This window comes from Cnephaeus nilssonii (assembly GCF_951640355.1).
Source record: "Cnephaeus nilssonii genome assembly, chromosome: 3".
In the NCBI taxonomy this organism is placed as follows: domain Eukaryota; kingdom Metazoa; phylum Chordata; class Mammalia; order Chiroptera; family Vespertilionidae; genus Cnephaeus; species Cnephaeus nilssonii.
Window position 1 is genome coordinate 24,081,882 of NC_137074.1, and position 22,017 is coordinate 24,103,898.

A 22,017-nucleotide genomic window follows, 5' to 3' on the forward strand; every position below is an offset into this window, starting at 1 on the left:
AAAATATCCTCACTCCTTGGGTGGGTGGGGGGGGGGGGAGGGAGAGAGTACAAAAACACATCAGATACACCGACCATCAAAATAGTTGACAATGGATTCTTATTAAATTTTATACTCATGAAGTAAATAATCCATCAAATCTAAGAAATTAACAATGGTAATTGCTTTTGATTCAAGCTAAGTTGGCCTATTTATTGTTCACTATAAATAGGCCAACTTAGCTATCTATCTATGATGGAAGATTCGATTTTGAAAACTCAAAAAGAAATACAGGCATACCTCGTTTTATTGCGCTTGGTTTTACTGCACATGTTGCTGTTTTTTACAAATTGAAGGTAAGACCCTCCACCAGCAAAAAGATTATGACTTACTGGAGGCTCAGAGGATGGTTAGCATTTCCTAGCAATAAAATATTTTAAAATTAAAACATGTACATTGTTTTTCTAGGCAACGCTATTGTACACTTAATAGACTATAGTATAGTGTAAAACATAGCTTTTATATGCACTGGGAAACAAAAAAAGTTACTCGCTTTATTGTGGTGGTCTGGAACCAAACCCTGAAATATCTGAGGTATGCTTGTATTATCAAAACTCGGAGACACGTTTCTATAATTAGCTATTCCTCAAAATATAGTTGAAAAAGCTGTGTAAACATTGTTTGTATTGGTTCACAAGCTTAAGTGAATTTTAGATCAATACCTGGAAGCACAGCTTCCAATGGTACGGGAGTTGAGATCTGGGTCTTATCTGACCCTTAGTAATTAATCACCTCTCATCTGAAGGGGAGGTTGGTACAGATTGTTCATCCATGCTCTGAAATTCATGGAGCCCAACAGATCCTCTAAAACTATACATATATGCATGGAGGCGGAAGGGGTAGGAGCTAGTCCAATTTTCCTACGATTCGCACAGGTGACCTTGATCTAAAGATAAACTTATTAGCTGATCACTTTCTAAATTGCTCCAGATCTAAATACTGTTATTACCTTGTGGTTGGCGGAACTCTTAAGATGACTCCCAAGATTTCCTGATGTACATGATCTTTTTAATCCCCTTCCCTCAAGTGTGGGCAGGATCTGTGAATGTAATGTGTATCACCCTGTGATAAAGCTACAGCACAGGCAAAGGGAGATTTTGCAGGTGTAATCAAGGTACTAATCAGTTCGATTTCGAGTTAATGAAAAGGGAGTTCACTTCTGGTGGGCCTGACTTAATCATGCGACTCCTTTAAGAGCAGGCTTAGGACTTTCTCCGAAATCAGAGATTTCTCCTGCAGGCCTTGAAGCAAGCAGCCATGAGTTCTAGAGCTGCAAGGAAATGGATTCTGCAACAGAAGTATGGAAGCGGACCAGCTTCAGATGAAACCTTGACTGTAGCCTGTGAGAGCCTGAGCTGTACCTGGACTCTTGACCCACAGAAACTGTGCAATAATAAATATGTTGTCTTAAACTCTAAGTTCTCGATAATCTGTTATACAGCAACAGAAAAGACGTAATTTCTTAAAGCCAAAGCTTAGCTTAATTTCTCTTCCTGAGGAAACTGAGGCCATGGAGAACCCAAATAGGGTTCTAGAAATTAAATTATATTACAATAAACCCAGTCACTTTACAAAAAAACAAAAAATAAATCTGTAAGCTGAAACTAAATATTAAAAAATCACCCAGATATATTTTTAATAGTCATGAACTTCAATTATAGGAATATTCTGGGTTTGGTTCAGAGTAATGTGGAAAGTACTAAATCCATCATGACACACAATAGAAAGAAAAAAAAAACTTTAAAAAATATATTTAGACCACAGCTACTCTCATACTGACATTCATATTTTTATAGCACTTGAAAGAGCTCAATACTCCAAAAATGCATTTTAAACATGAGAAGCCAAGTAAAGGCTTATTTCATTTCCCCCCTCATCACAAATAATGTTCTATGTTAAAAATGAATGTTTCCTACGTCACTGGCTGTGGTGAATTGTTAGCTGAGCTGAAACAAATTTCACACATGGTAAAGTCCTTCCTAGAATTCTATTAGAACAGGGGTGGGGAACGACCAGCCCCAGGGCCATATAGGCCCTTGAAATCATTTGGTCTGGCCCTACCAAGGCATTAGGGGTGAGTTAATTAAAAGTTTGACCAAATATAGCAGGGTAATTTTTAAGTTGATAACTTTGTATGGCCCCCAAATGATGTTATAAATATCCAAACGGTTCCCCACCCCTGTATTAGAATATCAAGGTCCTGTATGGGACCATGGACCATGGGTAGAAAGGAAATATTTAGACCATCAGGTAGCCCTTGTACTCAGAGATGTTAATATCACCTACAATTAGTAGCTATAATAATAAAAGCGTAATATGCTAATTAGACTGGACGTCCTCTGGACAACCTTCCAGGCAAAGCCAGGGCTGCGAGGGAAGCCGGTGCTGGCAGCTGGGGGAAGGAAGGCCTACTCTTGCACAAATTTCGTGCATCAGGCCTCTAGTGTATATATAAAGGATAACTATTCTATAAAATCATTTGGCCTACTATAACCTCATCAGCTTACTTCGAACAAAATTTTTTATTGCTAAGAAACATGAATCATGTATTGTTATGTTCACCTTGTGATAACTTGAGCCTTCTATAAAAACCATGCCTTATACGCAATCTATCATTAAGAACTGTATGTTGAAGTTACAGTAATACTTAAAATATAGCTCAAGTCTCTCAGTCGATTTTGCTGGAAGAATGAAGAAAGGTCAAAACTTTGATTTTGATAGGGAGAAAGCAGAAGTACAGATGGTGTTATCTGAACAAATTCAGTGGATTAAAATATTAATGTTTATATTGAAATTACAGAACTGAAGAAATATGTTCTGTTATGTTGGTTCTAGGTCAAAAGCTTATTTAGAAAGACAAGCGAATACAATACATTGAGTTATACTCTAACTTTACATTAATGTGTATAAAAAAATCCACACAGCAAACAACACACCCCATGTAAAACATTGCTTAAGTTTAATGTTTATTTCCCCAACACAGCCTAGCCTGCACTCTACTTGGATAAATTTTACAAGCTAGTTTTCTGCTGCTTCTAGTTTTAAACTTTAACCATGTTTCTGATGACAAGGAATGCTGCAAAAATACTCTAGTTCAACAAAGAGTTATGATCACAAAATAATTTTTATCCATTCTACAGTGTTTCAGATTTACCAGTTGATTCTTAAACACAAAGTAGATATAGATGCTAATGGTGGCTAATCTGGTATGTTTCTTATAGCAAACTGTTGTTCATGCAACACTTGTGCTCAAAGGGGAAGGCACAGGATTTCCTACAATGAGCCACCTTATAAAGAGTTCTTTTTGTACAAATTAATTTATGTCACATTTAATTTAGTGTGCATAACCTCAAAACTGAGGTATTATTCCAATTTATAAAAACCACTTGCATAACTCTTATGCAAGTCTTAAAAATACAAAGTTTTCTCCCTAAAGTGGCTCAAAATAGATTGTTCATGGCTGCCTACATCTAAGATAAAAAGATTCTAAAACAATTGAACAGATTAGGCATATTATTAAAGGTGTTCAAACCATTACTTGATTTGTACATCTATTCAAACCTCTTCATCAGTCTTTATTCAGCAGTACATATGCACCAAATTCGATTTTAGAAGTTTCCATATCATTTTCATAGAAAACAAAGTTTGAAAACAAATAACATTTAAACACAGCACGGTATTCTACTACAACTGAAACTTTTTTCTTCTTCTTTACAGGACTTAACAAAATCTAAAAATAAACTATGTTGTAGATTTACCTCATGCAAAGATCTTTATGTTATCTCTGAAAATGAAAAGGATGGCTTTTTAAAGCACATTTTACTGTTTATACTATTATGGCAACATGTGTACTGCAACACAGTCTATTTTGAGGGAAATTTGATTTTTTTTCCATGCAAAAATCTACACAAATTAGTTCTGATGATATGGAAAGCTTTTCATAGCATCAAACATTCATCTGGTGCAAATGCACAGGGAAACCTTCCTGAAAAGTTTTCTGACTTGAGAAGCAACTAAAAAGCCATACTAGGTAAACTAAAAAAAAAAAAAAAAAAAAGAAAAAAAATCCCCCAAAACAAAAAACAAAACTTAAAAAAAAGAAAAAAAGTAAAAAAAAAAAAAAAAAAAAAAACTAAAAAAAAAAAAAAAAAAAAAAAAAAGAAAGAAAGAAAAAAAAAAGGAGGGGGTGGGGAGAAGGAAAGGGGAAATAGAAAACACAGGCTGCAGAGTAAACCAATGTCTGCTGCTAAACCGGTCTTTGTTTTCATGTCCAGTGTACATTAACACTTCTGATCTCATTTTGATGATTTACTAGGTTTGTTATCAGCCCCCTGAAGGCGAATCAAGCTTGCATGCGTTCACATACAGCACCACAACCACACTCTCATACACAGTCACTCCAGGACTAGGAGTCTGCTTCATGAGTGAAGAGCCCTAGATTTGAAAGATGAACCTGGCTCTCTCATTGAGCCAGACATTCACTCAACACTGTCCATTCACACACTGCTTCATAGCAAGGCCTGGGCTCATTTTCCTTTGACTTAAATGGGCATCCTATTCTCTTTTATGCTTACAAGGCTTGAAGATGACAGTACTGCACTCTCCCTCAATTGATGTAGAGTAAGTCAACGTTGAATGTTTCTTCTCAGGCACTGAAGATCTGTGACCTGTAGCCCTTTTCACTTTGATCAACCTAAATAAGCATTCATGTAAAGTTTTCATTACACTTTGCCACTCATTCTCACTCGCACCCACTCGCCATCTTGACCTCATTTGGGCATTTTCTGTGATTCCAAATGAAATCTTCACATTTTCTTTCCCGATTTAATGCAGCAGTAGATCCCATGAGCCAAGCTTGATGGATCAAACCCTTTTATATATATGAATATATATATATATATCTCAGTGCTGCATTGTACCTAACTTCCACAGCATCTTTCTAAAACTGGAACCCTTCTGTTGGTACATTGGCAGATGAATTGAAACCAAATGTTCCACCTTGTATTGCCTCTGGAACAAGGCTAGCATCTTCATCAATCTAAGAGAAAAAAGAAAAAAAAAGATAATTAGTTTAAAAGTATATATAAATAGCATTATAGTAATATTCCCATTTCCCTTTAAAAAGTATGAGTGAGATAATGTGTCAACATTATCCTACCATCCCTTTTAGAAAGCTGAAACATTTTGTAAAGACTTTTTCTTAAGGATGCCAAAATGAGAAGAAACTTGAGAATATGCAAGATGGATATCTTCTAAAAGAATGAAATATAAGTAATAAATTGGAGATGGTCATACATTTTAAACTGAGAGGATACTCACTATAATTTCCCTTGTACCTGGGCAAATAGATAAGATGACATTAAAGAATTAATGCCACCAGTTTTAAAATAGGTATAATCTCTGGTTAATTTTTGTTTCAGTTGCTTTCTGTATGCACTCCGACTGGGGATCAAACCCGTAACCCAGGTGTGTGCCCTGACCAGGAATCAAACCGTCAACCTTTTGGTGCACAGGATAAAGCTCTAACCAACTGAACCACTCCAGCTGGGAGACAAATGACATTTGGGCTTAAAATAGTAAAATAATAGCTATTAACTGATAAATAATGTTCTATATGCTTTATATCTAAAGGTTCTTTTATAAAATACCACAAAATTATGAGCCTATAGTGAAGTTCCTATAAATGTGCACACCCCCTGAATTATCTTCACAATGTAAGAGAATAACAAAAACTGCATGTTGAGGTATTAAAAATCATAATGCCTTGTGTATATCTACTTGCAAATTAGGACTTCCAAAAATCCAACTTTAAAGACTTGTGATAAAAGCTACCCTTAAAAGAATATGCTTTTTCTGGATTTTATTTCTGATTTACTTAAACTGGCATTATATTCTAAATAGGACTTGATCATCTAAAGGACTTGATATTTAAATGGTTTAATCACCTATAAGTAGAATCCACAACTTCCTTTTCTAGTAGTCATGAGCTGCATTAACGATGGGGATACGTTTACACAAACCTAGATGGTACATATTGTCTATCACTGTCATTGTAATGATAAACTTCTGTATGACTGGCAGCAGAGTAGGTTTTTGCTACACCAGCTTCACATGAGTAATCACTGGGGTATGACACTGTGATGTCCATGACATCACTAGGCAATAGGAAGTTTTCAGCTCCATCATTATAATCTTATGGAACACCATCATTTGCATGGTCCATTCTTGACTGTTATATGGCACATGACTGGTTTTGTCTTTGTCAGGTTGTGTTTGAGTAATACATGCTTAACAAAATGTTTAGCTCTGGTCGGGTGGCTAAGTTGGTTGGAGCATCGTCACCAAAAGGTTGCAGGTATGATTCCCAATCAGGTCACATACTTGGTTGTGGGTTCGATCCCTGGTCTGGATGCATATGGGAGGAAACCGAGCAATGTTTCTCTCTCTCAGATCAATAAAAAATATCCTTGGGTGAGGATTTTAAAAAAAGTTTAATAATATTCTACGCTTTTGATAATGTGAAAAAGTTTGTGTATAAGACTAATTCATTAAAATGTTGAGAAAATCATTCAAGAAATTCACTGGTGGTGGTATCTAACCATTATAATTTTCTAAGGAACAATTGCTTTTAATTTAGGCTTACTTTTCCAAAGAGGCAATACTAAAAATTAAGTTAATACTTTAATTTCCATTACCACATAAGATACTTTTATATATTATACTTCACATTATATGGACACATCTTTTTTGATGATTTATTGTTTTCAATTTATCTACCTATCTTCATATTTGTTTTGGGTCATCAACTAAAAGTAACAGTGAGAATATAGTCAAAAGTGGATTAACTAATTATTGTCATGAAGAATTTATTACAGGGCATCTACTATCACTGTTTTGTTTATAAACATATTATGCTATTAAAATATAAAATATGAGAACTATAAAGACATCAAGTGAAAAACAAAGCTTGTCTTGTTCAGTGTCAAGAAAATATACCTAACTTTTCTGCTATCAGAGCTAGTACTACTTTTTAATGCCCTGAGGGACTTTGAAATATTAAATAATTATGTTTCTGAAACAAGTGATATTACCGTCATATACCTATTTTAATTCCATTTCCCTTAAGTATATACCCTAGCTTAATATATTATTTCATGTAGACTTATATTAAGAAAACTATAAAGTTATTAAATACATCATCTGTAGAGAAGAACTGATCAATGATCTCATAGGCCAATTTGTAGATGTCTTCATTTTCATGATTTTGCAGTTGTTCAATTTTCTCCAGTCCTGCAAAAGATTTTATAAAGTAAAATAGAGTAATACCTAAAAAGTACTGACAAAAAAAGTTACAATAATCTTGAACCACATATCCAATTATTGAATTGCAAATCTACAATTTTTGGGAACCTATTCTAAGGGTGAATCTTAAAAAATAAAAAGATTTTATGCACAAAGATATAGCATGTTTACTTAAAAAATTAACAACCTGAGTGTTTAAATGCATATAAATGATTAAGCAATGGGACATCTACCTATTCAGAAGAGTATTATATAATCACAATGTTTATATGGAGCAATAACATGTAAAATTGCTTTTGTTTGTTAAAAGCAGATTCATTCCACTTTCTAGCATCTGCCAAGTTTTTCTAGCGAGTATATATGAAAAAAAATTTACTATACTGGTAATTAATAAATAAATGTTAAGACATCAGTTAATTATAATAAGATCAACCATAGTATTTCAGGGAAAAAATGGAATTTGCCCTGTAAACATTAGTGAGTTTGTTAAATCATAGGTAGAAACATTAAAAATACATAAACTTAACCTGTTGGTATGCAAATTAGGTCTTGTTTTGCTTTTTAGGAGTAGTAATTTCAAGGTCTCTGAAAAATAATGAAATTGCCCTTTCACGACTGTTCTTCCTGTATTTTCTTAAATGGTGATAATTGTTTTGGGCTCATTTTCCATTCTACATTTTCCTTATGAGGCCCTCCCATTAAAAAATTTGGCTACTAATATAAGCTGAGGATCTGTAAATCTATTGAGCTTCACATTCACAAAATTTAAATGCCGGCATGATATAATTCCACCAGGACATTTCACAGTTACCTAAAACTTGAACTGTCCAAAACACAACTTGTTATTTGCCTTTACTCATTTAAACTGTTAGTTCTAATGTATTACTTGGTGATAACAGTTTGAAATCTAAGAGAAAGCCTAAGTTCTCTTTTCCTCAATACTCTACAATCAAATCTTAAAAGCCTAAAAGCCTCCATTTCTTGAATTTTTCGAACTCCCCTTTGTCTCTATAATCACTTACTGGGCCATCATTTGTTATGGCCTAATTACTAATACTTTCCTACTATGCCCATTTTTAATTTTTCTGGTATTTACTTTCCAATTAGTCCCCTAACACTATTTCCCATCTTCTGTTCCTAACTTGATAGTTATGCATTATTTTCTTTGTTATTCTATTTGTCACTTTAAAAATACTAACCTCTTAGTAATTTTCAAGCCTCTGCACTCCTTTACTAAGTTGAAGTAGTTCTGTTATTATCACCTTTCTTCATTTACTTCTCAACTTCTGTCAAAAATACCTTTACTTTTATGCTTATCCAGGTTAACATTTACACTTTGTTCCACAGTCACATGTGAAACTTCCATGTTTTGTGTACTTGTTAATTCTAAGAGTTGAAAGCTAAAATGTGCTGTTTACATTCCAGGTGGCTGATACACAGCCAGATTTGGGAACTACTGCCCTACAGAATTAGAATAAAGTATCTAGTGTGCTACAAAAGCTTATAAGATTATAGGGGCCTGCTTATTTGCCATGTCTCAGCTTCATCTTTTGGCAGTTCCTACCCCATACTTTGTGATTCAGCAACACTGAACTGCTTATAATTTGCTGAATGCTATTTCTCACCTCAGACTTTGCTCATGGTGTTATTTCTGCCTGGAACACCTTTCATCCCTTTTTACTTTATTAATCCTTATTCATCTCTCAAAATCCAGCTCAGGTGTGACTTCCTGCTTCTTCCAGGATGAATTAGGTATTTCATTTTGTTGTACATTTCTATTAGGGTAATTAGCACATTAAATCAGTTTATACTTATCTCCATACTAGACTACATGCCTTGAGGGCAAAAACTGTGTCTTATTTACCACTGTCTTCCAAGTACCTTAGTACAATGCCTGTTCAATATATGGCAGCAATTCAGTTACCTAAGAATATGCAAGAAGCGGAGCAGGACTGTACATATAGAACATATTTAACGTATTTACTTTATTCTGTTATTAATTATCTAAGACAGAAAAACACAGGAGTACTTTATTAGTCAGAAAATAGTTACAAAAAGAATATTAGAATGTGTAGTAATAGCTTATAGTAAACTTACCTCCACATTCTTCTATAAGATTGGCTATGGTTTCTGCCTCATCTTCAGCCATTTTTAATATATTACTTAGTCCATCGAGCACTACTTGCACAACTTGTGCATCTTTTACAGTCAGCAAGTTGCAAAAAGGTGGAATAACATTTTGTTGAATTAGGCAGGCCACCTGAAGAATAAAGACACCATGATATATTAAGCATAACTGAACTTTGTGTACCTTATTATCTCATTGAAGTAAAATTTTGAGTATGACCTCATCTCTCACATGTTGTTAGACTACATTAATCAAACTTCCTTTTCTTTTTTATATAGTAAGTTTATTTTTCTTAAACTTAGAAAATAAATTAACTGAAAGTGAATGAATCACTCAACTTCATATGAAACATTTCATTGCCATAAGGAACACTTTTTTCAAAGATCCTTTCCCCTTTAAGATGAAGAAATTAAAATATTAGTTAAGAGGCTGAATATTTTTTAAAGAACTACAACTGTTCAACGTGAGAGCATCCATTGGCTCTTTACTGTTGCATTTGGCATTCTCATATCCGTGGCCACCTTCTATTCACTATTCTATTGGTTCTGTAATATTTTCATAATACTTTCCTATCATTTCTATATAGTTAGCTGTTATTTACATGCATTTTTAAATTAAAATTTTTTTATATTGATTTCAGAGAGGAAGGGAGGAGAGAGCTAGCCTCTTGCACGCCCCCTACTGGGGACAAGCCCACAACCCAGGCATGTGCCCTGACCAGGGACAGAACTGTGACCTCCTGATTCATAGGTCGAAGTTCAACCACTGAGCCACACCAGCTAGGCTACATGAATTTTTATCTTCTGCTCTGTATTCCTATTTAAGTGGATTCACTGCTCACCATTAGTCTATAGCTTATTTGTGGTAATTATCAGTTTATTGCTTATCAGCTCCAAATTCACCCTTTTAAAATTATCTATGAAACATATCTGGGACCTTTAAAACCCATTTTTTTTTGCCACTTGGCACAATGTTAAGCTGTGACACCTGCACAACCAGAGTGCATGCCTTTCTAAATTTTGTGCCCTAAGGACTTCACTCATTCACACATTCCTCACTCTAGTTTGTACTCCCAGCCTTTTTTGGTTGAGTATTTAGACGCTGTAAATTTTTGTTGTTCATTTGTTAGAATCTGTGAGGCAGTTTCATTCTGCCCAATTCACCTAAAAAGTCATCTGGCTTAATACTGTGAAAGAGCCAAAAAACTCCACAACAAACAAAAAACACCAACCCAACCCTGACTATAAGTGCTTCGATCTTACTGTAAATTAGAAAGAAGTAGAAATTGTAGGCCAAGAAGTTGGAAAGAGAATACTTCTCATCTATGAATTATAACTAAAGGAAGTCAAGGTCACACACACACACACCTATCACAGAATGTCTGTTATCTTTCTACTATTTTAAAATTTTAAATTATGATTTTTTTTTTGGTTAATCCTCACTGAGGATATTTTTCCATTGATTTTTACAAAGAGTGGAAGGGAGAGGGAGAGACAGAAACATCGGTGTGAGAAAAACACACTGATTGGTTGCCTCCTGCACGAGCCCTGACCTGGGCCTGGGCCTGGGCCTGGGAGGAGCCTGCAACCGAAGTGCATGCCCTTGACCAGAATCGAACCCGGGACTCTTCAGTCTGCAGGCCGACAGTCTATCCACTAAGAAATAAATAAAAGCTGAACTTACCTGATCTTTCCTTCCACTAATTGTTAAGTTACTTATGGCCCAAGCAGCTTCTTTCTGAGTGCCAAAATCCCCCTGCAAAAGCAAAGCAAAGGATACAAAATGCAATACAAAGTAAAATGGAAAAAATGTTTTCTGAAATGAGTTTTCTTTTTCCCACCTTTCTAAGAATTTATTGGGGTAATACTAGTTAACTAAATTATACAGGTTTCAGATGCACAATTCCACAACATATCATGTGTACACTGTATTGTGTTCACTACTCCAAGTCAAGTCTCCGCCCATCACGATTTATCCCCCTATATCTTCCTCTAATACACACCCCACCCATTACCACACTGTTATTCGTGTTCATGAGTTTTTTTCTCTTTTTTTGCTCAATCCTTCCACACCCCACCCCAATGTAGAATATGACTATAATTTAGCGAACTTAACAGATTTATCTGATTTTTCAACTGCTAAATATTTCCCCAGGTTTACTGCTAGCCTTTCTATAGGCACATAATTTTTACTTATTAAAATACGCCTTAGAATCCAATTTACCCTAAATACATGGAGACTTGTTATGACTTGATATATATTATTGTTCAATAATATCAGATTAAATAAAGTCAAGGATAAAATAAAATGGTAAAAAAAACCCCTCAGAAAGATGTACAATTTAATCAAAGAAATGTCAAATTAAAAGAAAGTATCATTTTAAACATATAAGTTTTAGAAATTATAATGCCCACCATTATAAGATTATGATGAAAACATTACTATCATATATTTCCTTTCAAATATAAATTGGAAAATATAGTTAAAAATTATTTGTCATGTGAGTTAGTAATCTCACTTTTAATAATTTACCAAGAAAATAATTTAAAACAAGGTAATACTATATATCTATCTATATATTGTTTTAGCAGCACATAACAGTTAAAAAGTAAAAGCAGCCCTAGCCAGTTTGGTTCAGTGGCTAGTGTGTTGGCCTGTGGACTGAAGGGTCTTGGGTTCGATGCCGGTCAAGGGCACATGCCTGGGTTGTGGGCTGGATCCCCAGTAGGGGGCATGCAGAAGGCAGCCGATCAATGATTCTCTCATCATTGATGTTTCTCTCTCTCTATCCCTCTCCCTTCCTCTCAGAAATCAATAAAAATATATTTAAAATAAAAGTAAAAGCAACTCAAATTCTCAACAACAGGGGAATAATTAATTATAGTAAATCTACTGAATGAAATAATAACTAGTTATTAAATTTTAAGAAGGCTAGCAACCTGGAAGAATGCTTATGATGTATTAAGAAAAATATATATAAATAAGAGGAATGAAAAGTAAAACTGCAGCGGGATATCTACCCTTATTAGATTGATTAACTCCAAATATCTGTTAGGAGTGCAAAACACACACACACACACACACACACACACACACACACACACACACACACACACAAATTTACAAACTACTTTTTAAAGTACGACTTAATAGCAAAACACTAGGAACATCTCAAAAATAAAATAAGTTGAATACATTATAGCACATCCATATATACAGTGGAGTACTATGTAGCTACAACAAAAATAAGAAAAAAGAATAAGAAAGCTCATGTAATGGGAGTGATCTCCAGGATAATATTTCAAAAGAAGTATTTTTTAAAAAGCAATGCAAGAAAAAAAAAAGAAATAGTAGGTGCCAGCAGCTAATTCCATCATGTTAGCAGGGCTGAATCATCTGGAATGGCTGAGGGCATTTCCCCAAACCCTTATAAAAAGGATGCATTAAATGATTGCTTGCTGCTAGACAGCTGAGGGCATTTCAATCTACATGTTATTGCCTCCTACTGGCCAAACACCTGAACAGCCTTAGGCAGTTCCCCCAATCTCACAATGGATTCTAATTACTAAACCTTGGCCTTTGATGTGTATTATCTACCTTGCCTTAGGACAATTTGTGTTAATAAAAAGCAAGGGGTCCAGAGAGACAAGAGAACTTGGTCCCTTTAGCTAAGTCTCCTCTAGCTCTCCAAAATGCCTTTCAAAATTATGTTTCGTCTCTGGACTCTTTATTAATTTCTACACAGCACCTTCTCCAGATTCCTGAACCCTTCTAGATGCTGGATTAAGACCCCCGGCAGGTAGGAAAATGAGCATGTACAGAGGCATTTGCTTATATTTAAAGAAGAAACAATGAAGATATAAACCAAAAACAAAAACTATTATCTGTAAAGGAAGGGAGAGAATAAGGAGAAATGGACAGAAATGTAGGTTAGCCCTTTTAACTAAAACAAAAGGTATGTATTTTTTACTTGGAAACCACATAAATGCATTATATAACCAAAACCAATATTTTAAAAATGGAATATTCATGTTGTTATGGCAGTGTGGTTTTATTTTGATAGATTTTATATCTCACATATCCTCAATCTTTTCAGGAAGATTTCCAGAATAAAGATGAGAATATAAAAACAAAGAAGTGAAAATAAAACACTATTATCTTAAATAGACAGCAATATCCAATAGCTTCCTTTCATTCATGATTTGTTTTTTATAAATTTTCATGTTCACAACATTACAATATATTTTTCACTTTCTAAAAAATACATTATCACCTCTTTTGTTCACTCAGGCCTAGAAACAAAGACAACCTTGTACATACAGTAGCAATGATCATCCTTAGTACCTGAACTATGATCCGGAAATACAATTCTCTACAAAAAGGAACCAGGACATCCTGCAGAAATAGTTCAAGGTCTAGGTCAGAAAATATACAGGATAAGCCTGGGAATCATGTCATACCTAAAAAGAAGCTCTCAAAACTATAAGGTGATGTAAAAAAATAAAACAAAAACCAGACACCAAATTTAAGAGGTTCCTATTGGTCAGGGAACCTGAGTGCCAGCAAGAACTATAATGGACAAAAATATCCATAATTTCTTAATAATATTAAAAATTCCACCCTAGTCTACTTTTGAGGTTGTTAGGAAATGCAGTTATTCTAAAAATTGAGTGATAATAAGCAAGAATCAAGCATTTATCCGGCCTTGCCTATGTAAAATGTTACCCTGTAAAACTATAGTTAATAAGGAAAAGTTCTTTATTGAAGAATAATGGCAAATACATAAAGAATGACAAAATTAGAAGCATTTTGCATTTCTTAGTAAAATAAGGATCCAGGCAATGATCATCAATAAATGCCATTATGTGAAAGATTGATGTCTAACTTAATAATAATCAGCTGGCATAGGCTGAGAACACCTGACCTCACTCATCAATCTCAGTATCACTTGAAGCAGGACAGAATGTGTCTCCTGATGTGAATCATTAGAAAGTAGAGTAGTGCATAAGGATTCTTGCCTTACAAACTAAGCCTAATCTAACAGTTTATAAGAAATAGCTTCTACCCAAAGTTTGTAGAAAACATGGAGAAAAATAAGATAGAAATATTGTCTCTTTATAGACCAGTGTTCAGAAAAAACCCTCATACTGTGATTGTGACATTTTATTTTATTTTAATTTTTAAAAAAATATATTTTATTGATTTTTTTACAGAGAGGAAGGGAGAGGGATAGAGAGTTAGAAACATTGATGAGAGAGAAACATTAACCAGCTGCCTCCTGCACACCCTCTACCGGGGATGTGCCCGCAACCAAGGTACATGCTTGAACCTGGGACCCTTGAGTCCACAGGCCGACGCACTATCCACTGAGCCAAACCGGTTAGGGCTGATTGTGACATTTTAAATGGTCTCTTTCTCAAATGTTAATGTAAACATGAGGTATGATACAAACATATGATTAAATTGTACACTTACTTGCAGTTAGATCTTGGGCAATTTATTGGTCTATACCATAGTTTCTTCATCTGTCAAATGGGATAATTCTTAACCTCATATAGCAAAGGTATTAAATGAGGTAATATATTTAAAGTGCTTAGCACAATACATTAAGCATGTATAATCAGTAGTAATAATATGAATGTTTAACAAATCCAAGGACAATAGTAATTTTAGTAAAAGAATGATATAGAAAGATCAAGGGTTCCTAAAAAGAAATGTTTCTTGTATATAAAAACTGCTGGGTTTGAAAGTTTTAATATTAATACCACTTTGTGATAGTATTCATGCCAACTGTATAGGTTCTACTTAAATAAACAGAAAAGCATACATTTGCATAATTTAGTTTAAAAAAAATTTTTTTAGTTTTTTTAAAAATTGATTTTAGAGAGAAGGATGAAAAAAGAGAGAGAGACAGACAGACACAGAGACAGTGAAGAGAGAGAGGGAGAGAAAGAGAGAAGCATCGATCAGCTGTCTCCCGGCATGCATTCCAACTGGGTATTAAACATGCAACCTGGGTATGTGCTTCTACCAGGGTGGAACCCATGACCCTTAGGTGCACAGCAACACTCCAATCGAGCCACATAGGTTAAATTTAATTTGTTAAATTTAAACCCTTTACTCTTACTCAGATACAACAAGATAATTTTCTTACCTTATCCAAAAGGTGTATTATCATTGGGACAAGATTGGCGTCAATTACTGCCTGAACCTGCTGCTGATTTCCTGCCGTGATGTTAGAGAGGAACCACACTGCTTCCTGTAGGACAAGACCCCTTCAATGTTTCTCATTAAAAAAATAAAATCTGCATCCGAACTAAGAAAAAACATCTTCACTACAATGTCCAAATGATTTTATTATTGAATAATAAAAAAATTTTCCATAATAAAAATTTTAGGAATCTCAACCTCTCTATCCCTTTTTCATGTTTTCTTTGAACAAAATGCTAATGGTCCTAATTAAAGTCATAATGAACTAAATAACCCTTCTAGAGAATTCTTGAAAGCAATTTCCCAAACACTAAAACCGAAAAGAAGATTGGCTGAACAAATACTAAGGAGTCAATGGGCTGTAACACAAATACAAATGCTAAAACTACTGTAAACAGATTCAGCATCCCTTCACATAATGTGCTCTATTTTCTATCCTATTCTGATCAAGAGTCCTAGCCAAAGTAGGTAAATCTCAATTATCCATAATTGAGACATGAAAAATGAAATAGTGGGTTGCTTTAATGTACTTATTTGTAATAATTCACTGACCCAAGTCTCTCAAGAGCTAAAGCAGAACCAGATGTTTGACTGCTTTATTGGTCTACCTTAAGGATCTTTTTAAGCTACTCTTTATACCACAATGGCGCCACTTTGGTTGAAATGTTCACAAGTTTTTACAAGTTTTATAGATAATACATGAACACTGAAACCAGTTAGCATGAAACAAGGCAAAATATCTACGTAACATCCTATGTAGAATATGACTATAATTTAGCAAACTTAACAGATTTATCAATTTACTAAAGATAACATTTTCTCTAAGAAACTAGTAAACAAGTTTTATTCTAAAAACTATTAGTATTAGCTAGTGTGCATTAGGCTCTTTTGGATCAGATCACAGGAACACATTTAATGAACCTGTTAAAGATTTTAGGGTGTTAGGCTACTTAGGTGAGCTGTTTTTGGGTCATAATCATCAGCAATGTTGTAATCAACAACCCATATGTTTCTACAACAGCCTCAGATGCACTCCAATATCAGCATCACCAGTCAGTGCCCCCTTTCAATAGCCTCCACGAGCACGCGCACACACACACACACACACACACTTTCTATTAAGTACCTATAAAATATTAAACCTAGATTACTTAACTTACATATTAAAAACTTCCAGTCATACAACATTCAACACCCAATTATCTTTATTTCATCATTTCCAAGAGAGCCAATTTTGCACTGTTTATAATTGGCTTATTTATGGAAAATTACATACTAATTCATGTTAAGAAGAATAAAATATTTTATCTTGATGTCTAAATGACAGTTGACATTGATATTATACACAGTTCTGAGTCCCTAAGTTTACAAACAAAAACTGCTGATATTTTACATTATTTATTAAATAGTGTTTAAAAATACTTACTTTATTAATTTTCTCTTTGGGATGTGTCAGGAGTGCTGGGAAATGTGACAGAGCATCACAGTTCAAAACTACTTGTGTCTGCTCATCAGTTCCAGTAACAATGTTGCCCACAGCTCGAAGTGCAGCAGTCTGACACATAAAAAGATTTAATGAGATGTTGTTCTATGTGAAATATTCCTTCTTACCAGAGAGGTATGTCTGGCAGATTATGAAAGATCCATCCATTCATTCAAACCTATCCTTTTTGAAAAAGCTGTGTCAGACACTGACTTAGGAACAGAAGAGTGAATACAATACAAATCCCCCTCTTATGAAGCTTACATTATTGTAGAAATCAGTCAATAAACAAATAAGGATAATTTTAGACAGTAATTTGGGCCATAAAGAAAATAAGGTAGTACTTTAGATTTTAGGTTTAGTGTTTCAATAGGTTAACAAAAACAAAGTGCCTTTTCTGAAGGAAAGCAGGAGTCTGCTTAATATATAAGATTAGAGGCCTGGTGCACAAATTCGTGCCCCACTGGGGTCCCTCGGCCTGGCCTAGGGGATCGGGCCGAAACCAGCTCTCCGACATCCCCCCGAGGGGTCCCGGATTGCGAGAAGGCGCAGGCCAGGCCGAGGGACCCCACCAGTGCATGACTGGGACCAGGGAGAGACGCGGGAGGTTGGCCAGCCAGGGAGGGACTGCGGTAGGGCTCCAGGGTGTGTCTGGCCCATCTAGCTCAGTCCTGATCTGCCAGACCCCAGCAGCAAGCTAACCTACTTGTTGGAGTGTCTTCCCCCCCCTGGTGGTCAGTGCACACCATAGCAAGCAGTTTAGTGGCCTTAGCATATCATTAGCATATTATGCTTTGATTGGCTGAACAGCCGACTGGTCAACAGGACACTTAGCATATTAGGCTTTTATTATATAGGATTTCCTTATTCATATGAATTTGAATTGTCAATTATTTTCTTTAGTTGTATCAGGTCATTTTCTGGTAAAGATTTTTTTGGCTAATTTTTCTGTCTACAGACAAACAACCCAGTTTCCTTTTTAAAAAATTGAGATATAATTCACATAACATATAATTCATCTTTTCAAAGTGAATAATTAGTTGTTCTTAGTATATTCAAAGTTGTACAACCATAACCAATATATAATTTCAGAACATTTTCATCTGGACCCATTAACAGTAATTCCCATTGCCCTCATCACCAGGTTACTGGCAATCACATTATGCTTATTCCTGTGGATTTGCCTATTCTGGACATTTCATTGGAATAAAATAGTAGATGATGGCTTTTCACATTTGGTTTCTTTTACTTAACATAATGCTTTTAAGGTGCATTCATGTTGTGGCATGTATGAGTATTTCATTCTTTTTTGTGACTAAATAATATTGTACTGCATGGAAAGACTTCATTTTATTTAACCATTCATTAGTTGGTGAACATTTGTATTGTTTCCACATTTTGGCTATTATGAATAATACTGCCATGAACATTTGTGTACAAGTTTTTGTGTGAAAATGTTTTTTCCGTTCTCTTGCATATATACCTGAGAGTGAAATTGCTGGGTCCTGTAATAATTCTATGTCTAACTTTTTGAGGTACTGTCAAACTAATTTCCAAAGAAGCTGTGTCATTTTACAATCCCACCAGCAGTATATGAGGATTCCACTTTCTCCTTTGCCAACACCTGTTACTGTCTTTTTGATTATAGCCATCCTGGTGGGTATGAAGTGGTATTTCCTTGTGGCTTTGATTTGCATTTCTTTAATGACTAATGATGCTGAACATGTCATATGCTCATTGACCAACTACATGTCTTCTTGGGAAAACTATATTTAAATCTTTTGTCCATTTTTAAATTGGGTTACTTATCTTTTTATTGTTAAGTTGAAGGAATTGTTTACATATTTTGTATACAAGTCCCTTTTCAAATATATTATTGCAAAATTCTCTTCTATTCTGCAGGATGTCTTTTCACTTTCTTGATGGTGTCCTAAGAAGTACAAGTTTTAAATTCTGGTAAAGTCCAATTTATTTAATTTTTTCCCCTTTGTTGCTTGTGGTGTCATATCTAAGAAGCTACTGACTAACCCAAAGTCATAAAAATTTATGCCTGTTTTTTCTCCTAAGAAGTTTATACTTTTAGCTCTTACACTTAGGTATTTGATTCATTTTAAGCTATTTTTAAAATATGGTATGAAATAGGGGTTCAACTTCATTCTTTCACATGTAGACATCCAGTAGTTTCACCATCATTTATTGAATAAATTTTATTTGCTCATTGAATTTTTTTGACACCCTTGTTGAAAATCAATTGATCATATAGGTATGGGCTTGTTTTTGGACTCGATTAGATTTCATTGTCCATTTCTGAATGTCATGCTTAAGCAATTAGTGGTAAGAAAAACTTACACTTTTATCAACAACAAACTCACCTGAACTTTCACTTCCTGGTGGCTGAGCAGAGGAACCAAATGAGGGACTATTCCAGAGTCTATTACCATCTGTATCTGTTCATTGCCAGCATCAGTAAGGTAAGAGAGGGCCCAGACCGTATCTACCAGTATCTAATGAATAAAATGAAAATTTAAATTGCCTTTAAGTATCTTCTCATTTTAATAATTTAACCATTCAGACTAATTTACAATTGTTCTAGTACTGTCTTTTTCTCTCACCTCAACTCATTGGAATCTTTTTATTATACTAAATATTAGCATTTATGAATGTCTGTATTAAGCATGTACATCTTTAAGCCATATTCATAATGTTTAGGTTAATTAAGAATCTCAATCACAATTTGGTATCTAACCTTAATTCATTAAGATAAAAACACACTACATAGCACATGAAATAGGAGAAAAAAGAAATTCTTTTCCAAATGCTCAGACTGAGGGATAAATACAAGGACATTGTGGTAAATGTTTAAAAAAAACACATTCTAGGTAAAAAACAAACAAACACAACATAATTTACACAAGCTATCAAAACCACTTAACTTTGCTTTCAAAGACTTTCTAAATATGGACTCTGTCAAAAGACAAGCCAGAGAAGTTAGAAACCTTTTAAATTCTAAACCAATGTTGTTTAAAACATCCAAGAAGCTCTTAGAAGGAGGAAACATCATTTTGCTGTTGCTCCTTTCAGGAATTTAAGAAAGTTCTACGGATATTTTTAATATAAAAAGAAGATACCAAATGAGAAAATTCATACACATAAAGTGGTATTAAAATATGTGAAACAATGAAACTTCAACTTACAAATGTAACTTTTTTTCCCCTGGAGTACCAACATATGCCAAAATTTGTTTATTTTTGTTTTATTAATCCTCAGCTGAGAATATTTTCCCCCCAGATGATTTTTAGAGAGAGTGGGAGGGGGAGAGAGACACAGAGAAACACTGATCTGAGAGAGACACATTGATTGGTTGCCTCCCAAATGTGCTCCGACCAGTGCCAGAGATCAAGCCTCAACTGAGGTACCTGCCCTTGACTGGAATCGAACCCACGATCCCTCGGGCTGATGCTCTAATCACTGGGCAAAATTTTAGAGAGGTAGTAGGGAGAGGGAGAGAAAGATAGACAGCTAGGGCCAAAATTTTTTTTATAAGCAAAAAATTTCAAGTTAATTGTGCATGACTGTATATAAAGTTTAGATAGATTTTTTAAAAAGGCCCAATAGTGTCAAGCCAATGTGGCTCAATGGTTGAGCGTCAACCCATGCACGAAGAGGTCACTGGTTCGACTCCCTGTCAGGGCACATGCCTGGGTTTCAACCTCGATCCCCAGTGGGAGGTGTGCAGGAGGCAGCCGATAGATTGATGATATTTCTCTCTCATTGATGTTTCTCTCTTTCTCTCCCTCTCTCATCCTCTCTCTCTCCAATCAATAAAAATATACTAAAAAAAAAAAAAGGTCCAATAGTATACAAGTCATTGATATGCTATCAAAATCACAATTTAAATCAGATTCACTCTCTGATTTATAACAGACAAATTTAATATTCCATGATAAGTTTACTAAATTTGAAACTTCAGTGTTTCACTTATGGTTTGTAAAAGCCGTTTTGTTTTTATTTTATTTTTTACTTCTTTGATAGTCTGATTTAAGAACTTGCTGCTAAGTGCTAACCTAAAAATATTTTATTTTTAGTAAATGCTGTCACTTAGTAAACATGTACTAAAAAAGAACAATGCAAACTGGCTTGAGAAATTAAAGGTATATAAAAGCAAGAAAAATCAAGTTACAATCTCAACTTGATTGGTGTAAACAGTATAAAGACCACAATACATCTCTGAATAAGGTCAAACAAGATGTTTCGTTTTTTGGTAGAGGTATAAACTTTGAGATTACCCTTTCTTGGAAATCTTGCAAAAGTAAAATATTAACATTTATAATTTTATCAAAGACTTTGGCTAGAAGGAGCAAAACCAAAAAAATCCTAAACTATGTGGAGCTAAAAAATATATAAAAGATCATATTCATCTAATGAGTTTTGTACATTATGTCACTGCTTGATATAGTATAATTATAACTTTAATTTGTTCCATATGCTTTAGAGATATCCTGACAAAATGATATTACCCTAGAAACTGTAAAGGAATGGAACAGTTGATCAAACACTGGTCATCATACATGTGTTTTTATTTTGTTTTTTTTTTAAGATTTTTAAAAAACATTAAAAAAAATATATTTTAATGATTTTTTTTTACAGAGAGGAAGGGAGAGGGATAGAGAGTTAGAAACAATGATGAGAGAGAAACATCGATCAGCTGCCTCCTGCACACCCCCTACTGGGGATGTGTCCACAACCAAGGTACATGCCCTTGACCGGAATCGAACTTGGGACCCTTCAGTCTGCAGGCCGATGCTCTATCAACTGAGCCAAACCGGTTAGGGCATACCTGTGTTTTTAAAGAACC

At 34.6% G+C, this 22,017-nt stretch overlaps 1 protein-coding gene across 1 annotated transcript in view; it reads right to left on the reverse strand.

The window, feature by feature from the left end:
- Positions 1–279: 279 nt before the first annotated feature.
- The window catches only part of KPNA4 (karyopherin subunit alpha 4), a 45,186-nt gene continuing 23,448 nt past the window's right edge, over positions 280–22,017 (reverse strand). The window contains exons 11-17 of the mRNA XM_079766651.1: positions 19,535–19,666; positions 17,106–17,234; positions 15,624–15,728; positions 11,153–11,224; positions 9,439–9,601; positions 7,235–7,329; positions 280–5,077 (exon numbers count right to left, since the gene is read on the reverse strand). Coding sequence (XP_079622777.1) covers positions 4,979–5,077; positions 7,235–7,329; positions 9,439–9,601; positions 11,153–11,224; positions 15,624–15,728; positions 17,106–17,234; positions 19,535–19,666 — 795 coding nt within the window. The 3' untranslated portion in view covers positions 280–4,978. The remainder of the gene's footprint in view (positions 5,078–7,234; positions 7,330–9,438; positions 9,602–11,152; positions 11,225–15,623; positions 15,729–17,105; positions 17,235–19,534; positions 19,667–22,017) is intronic.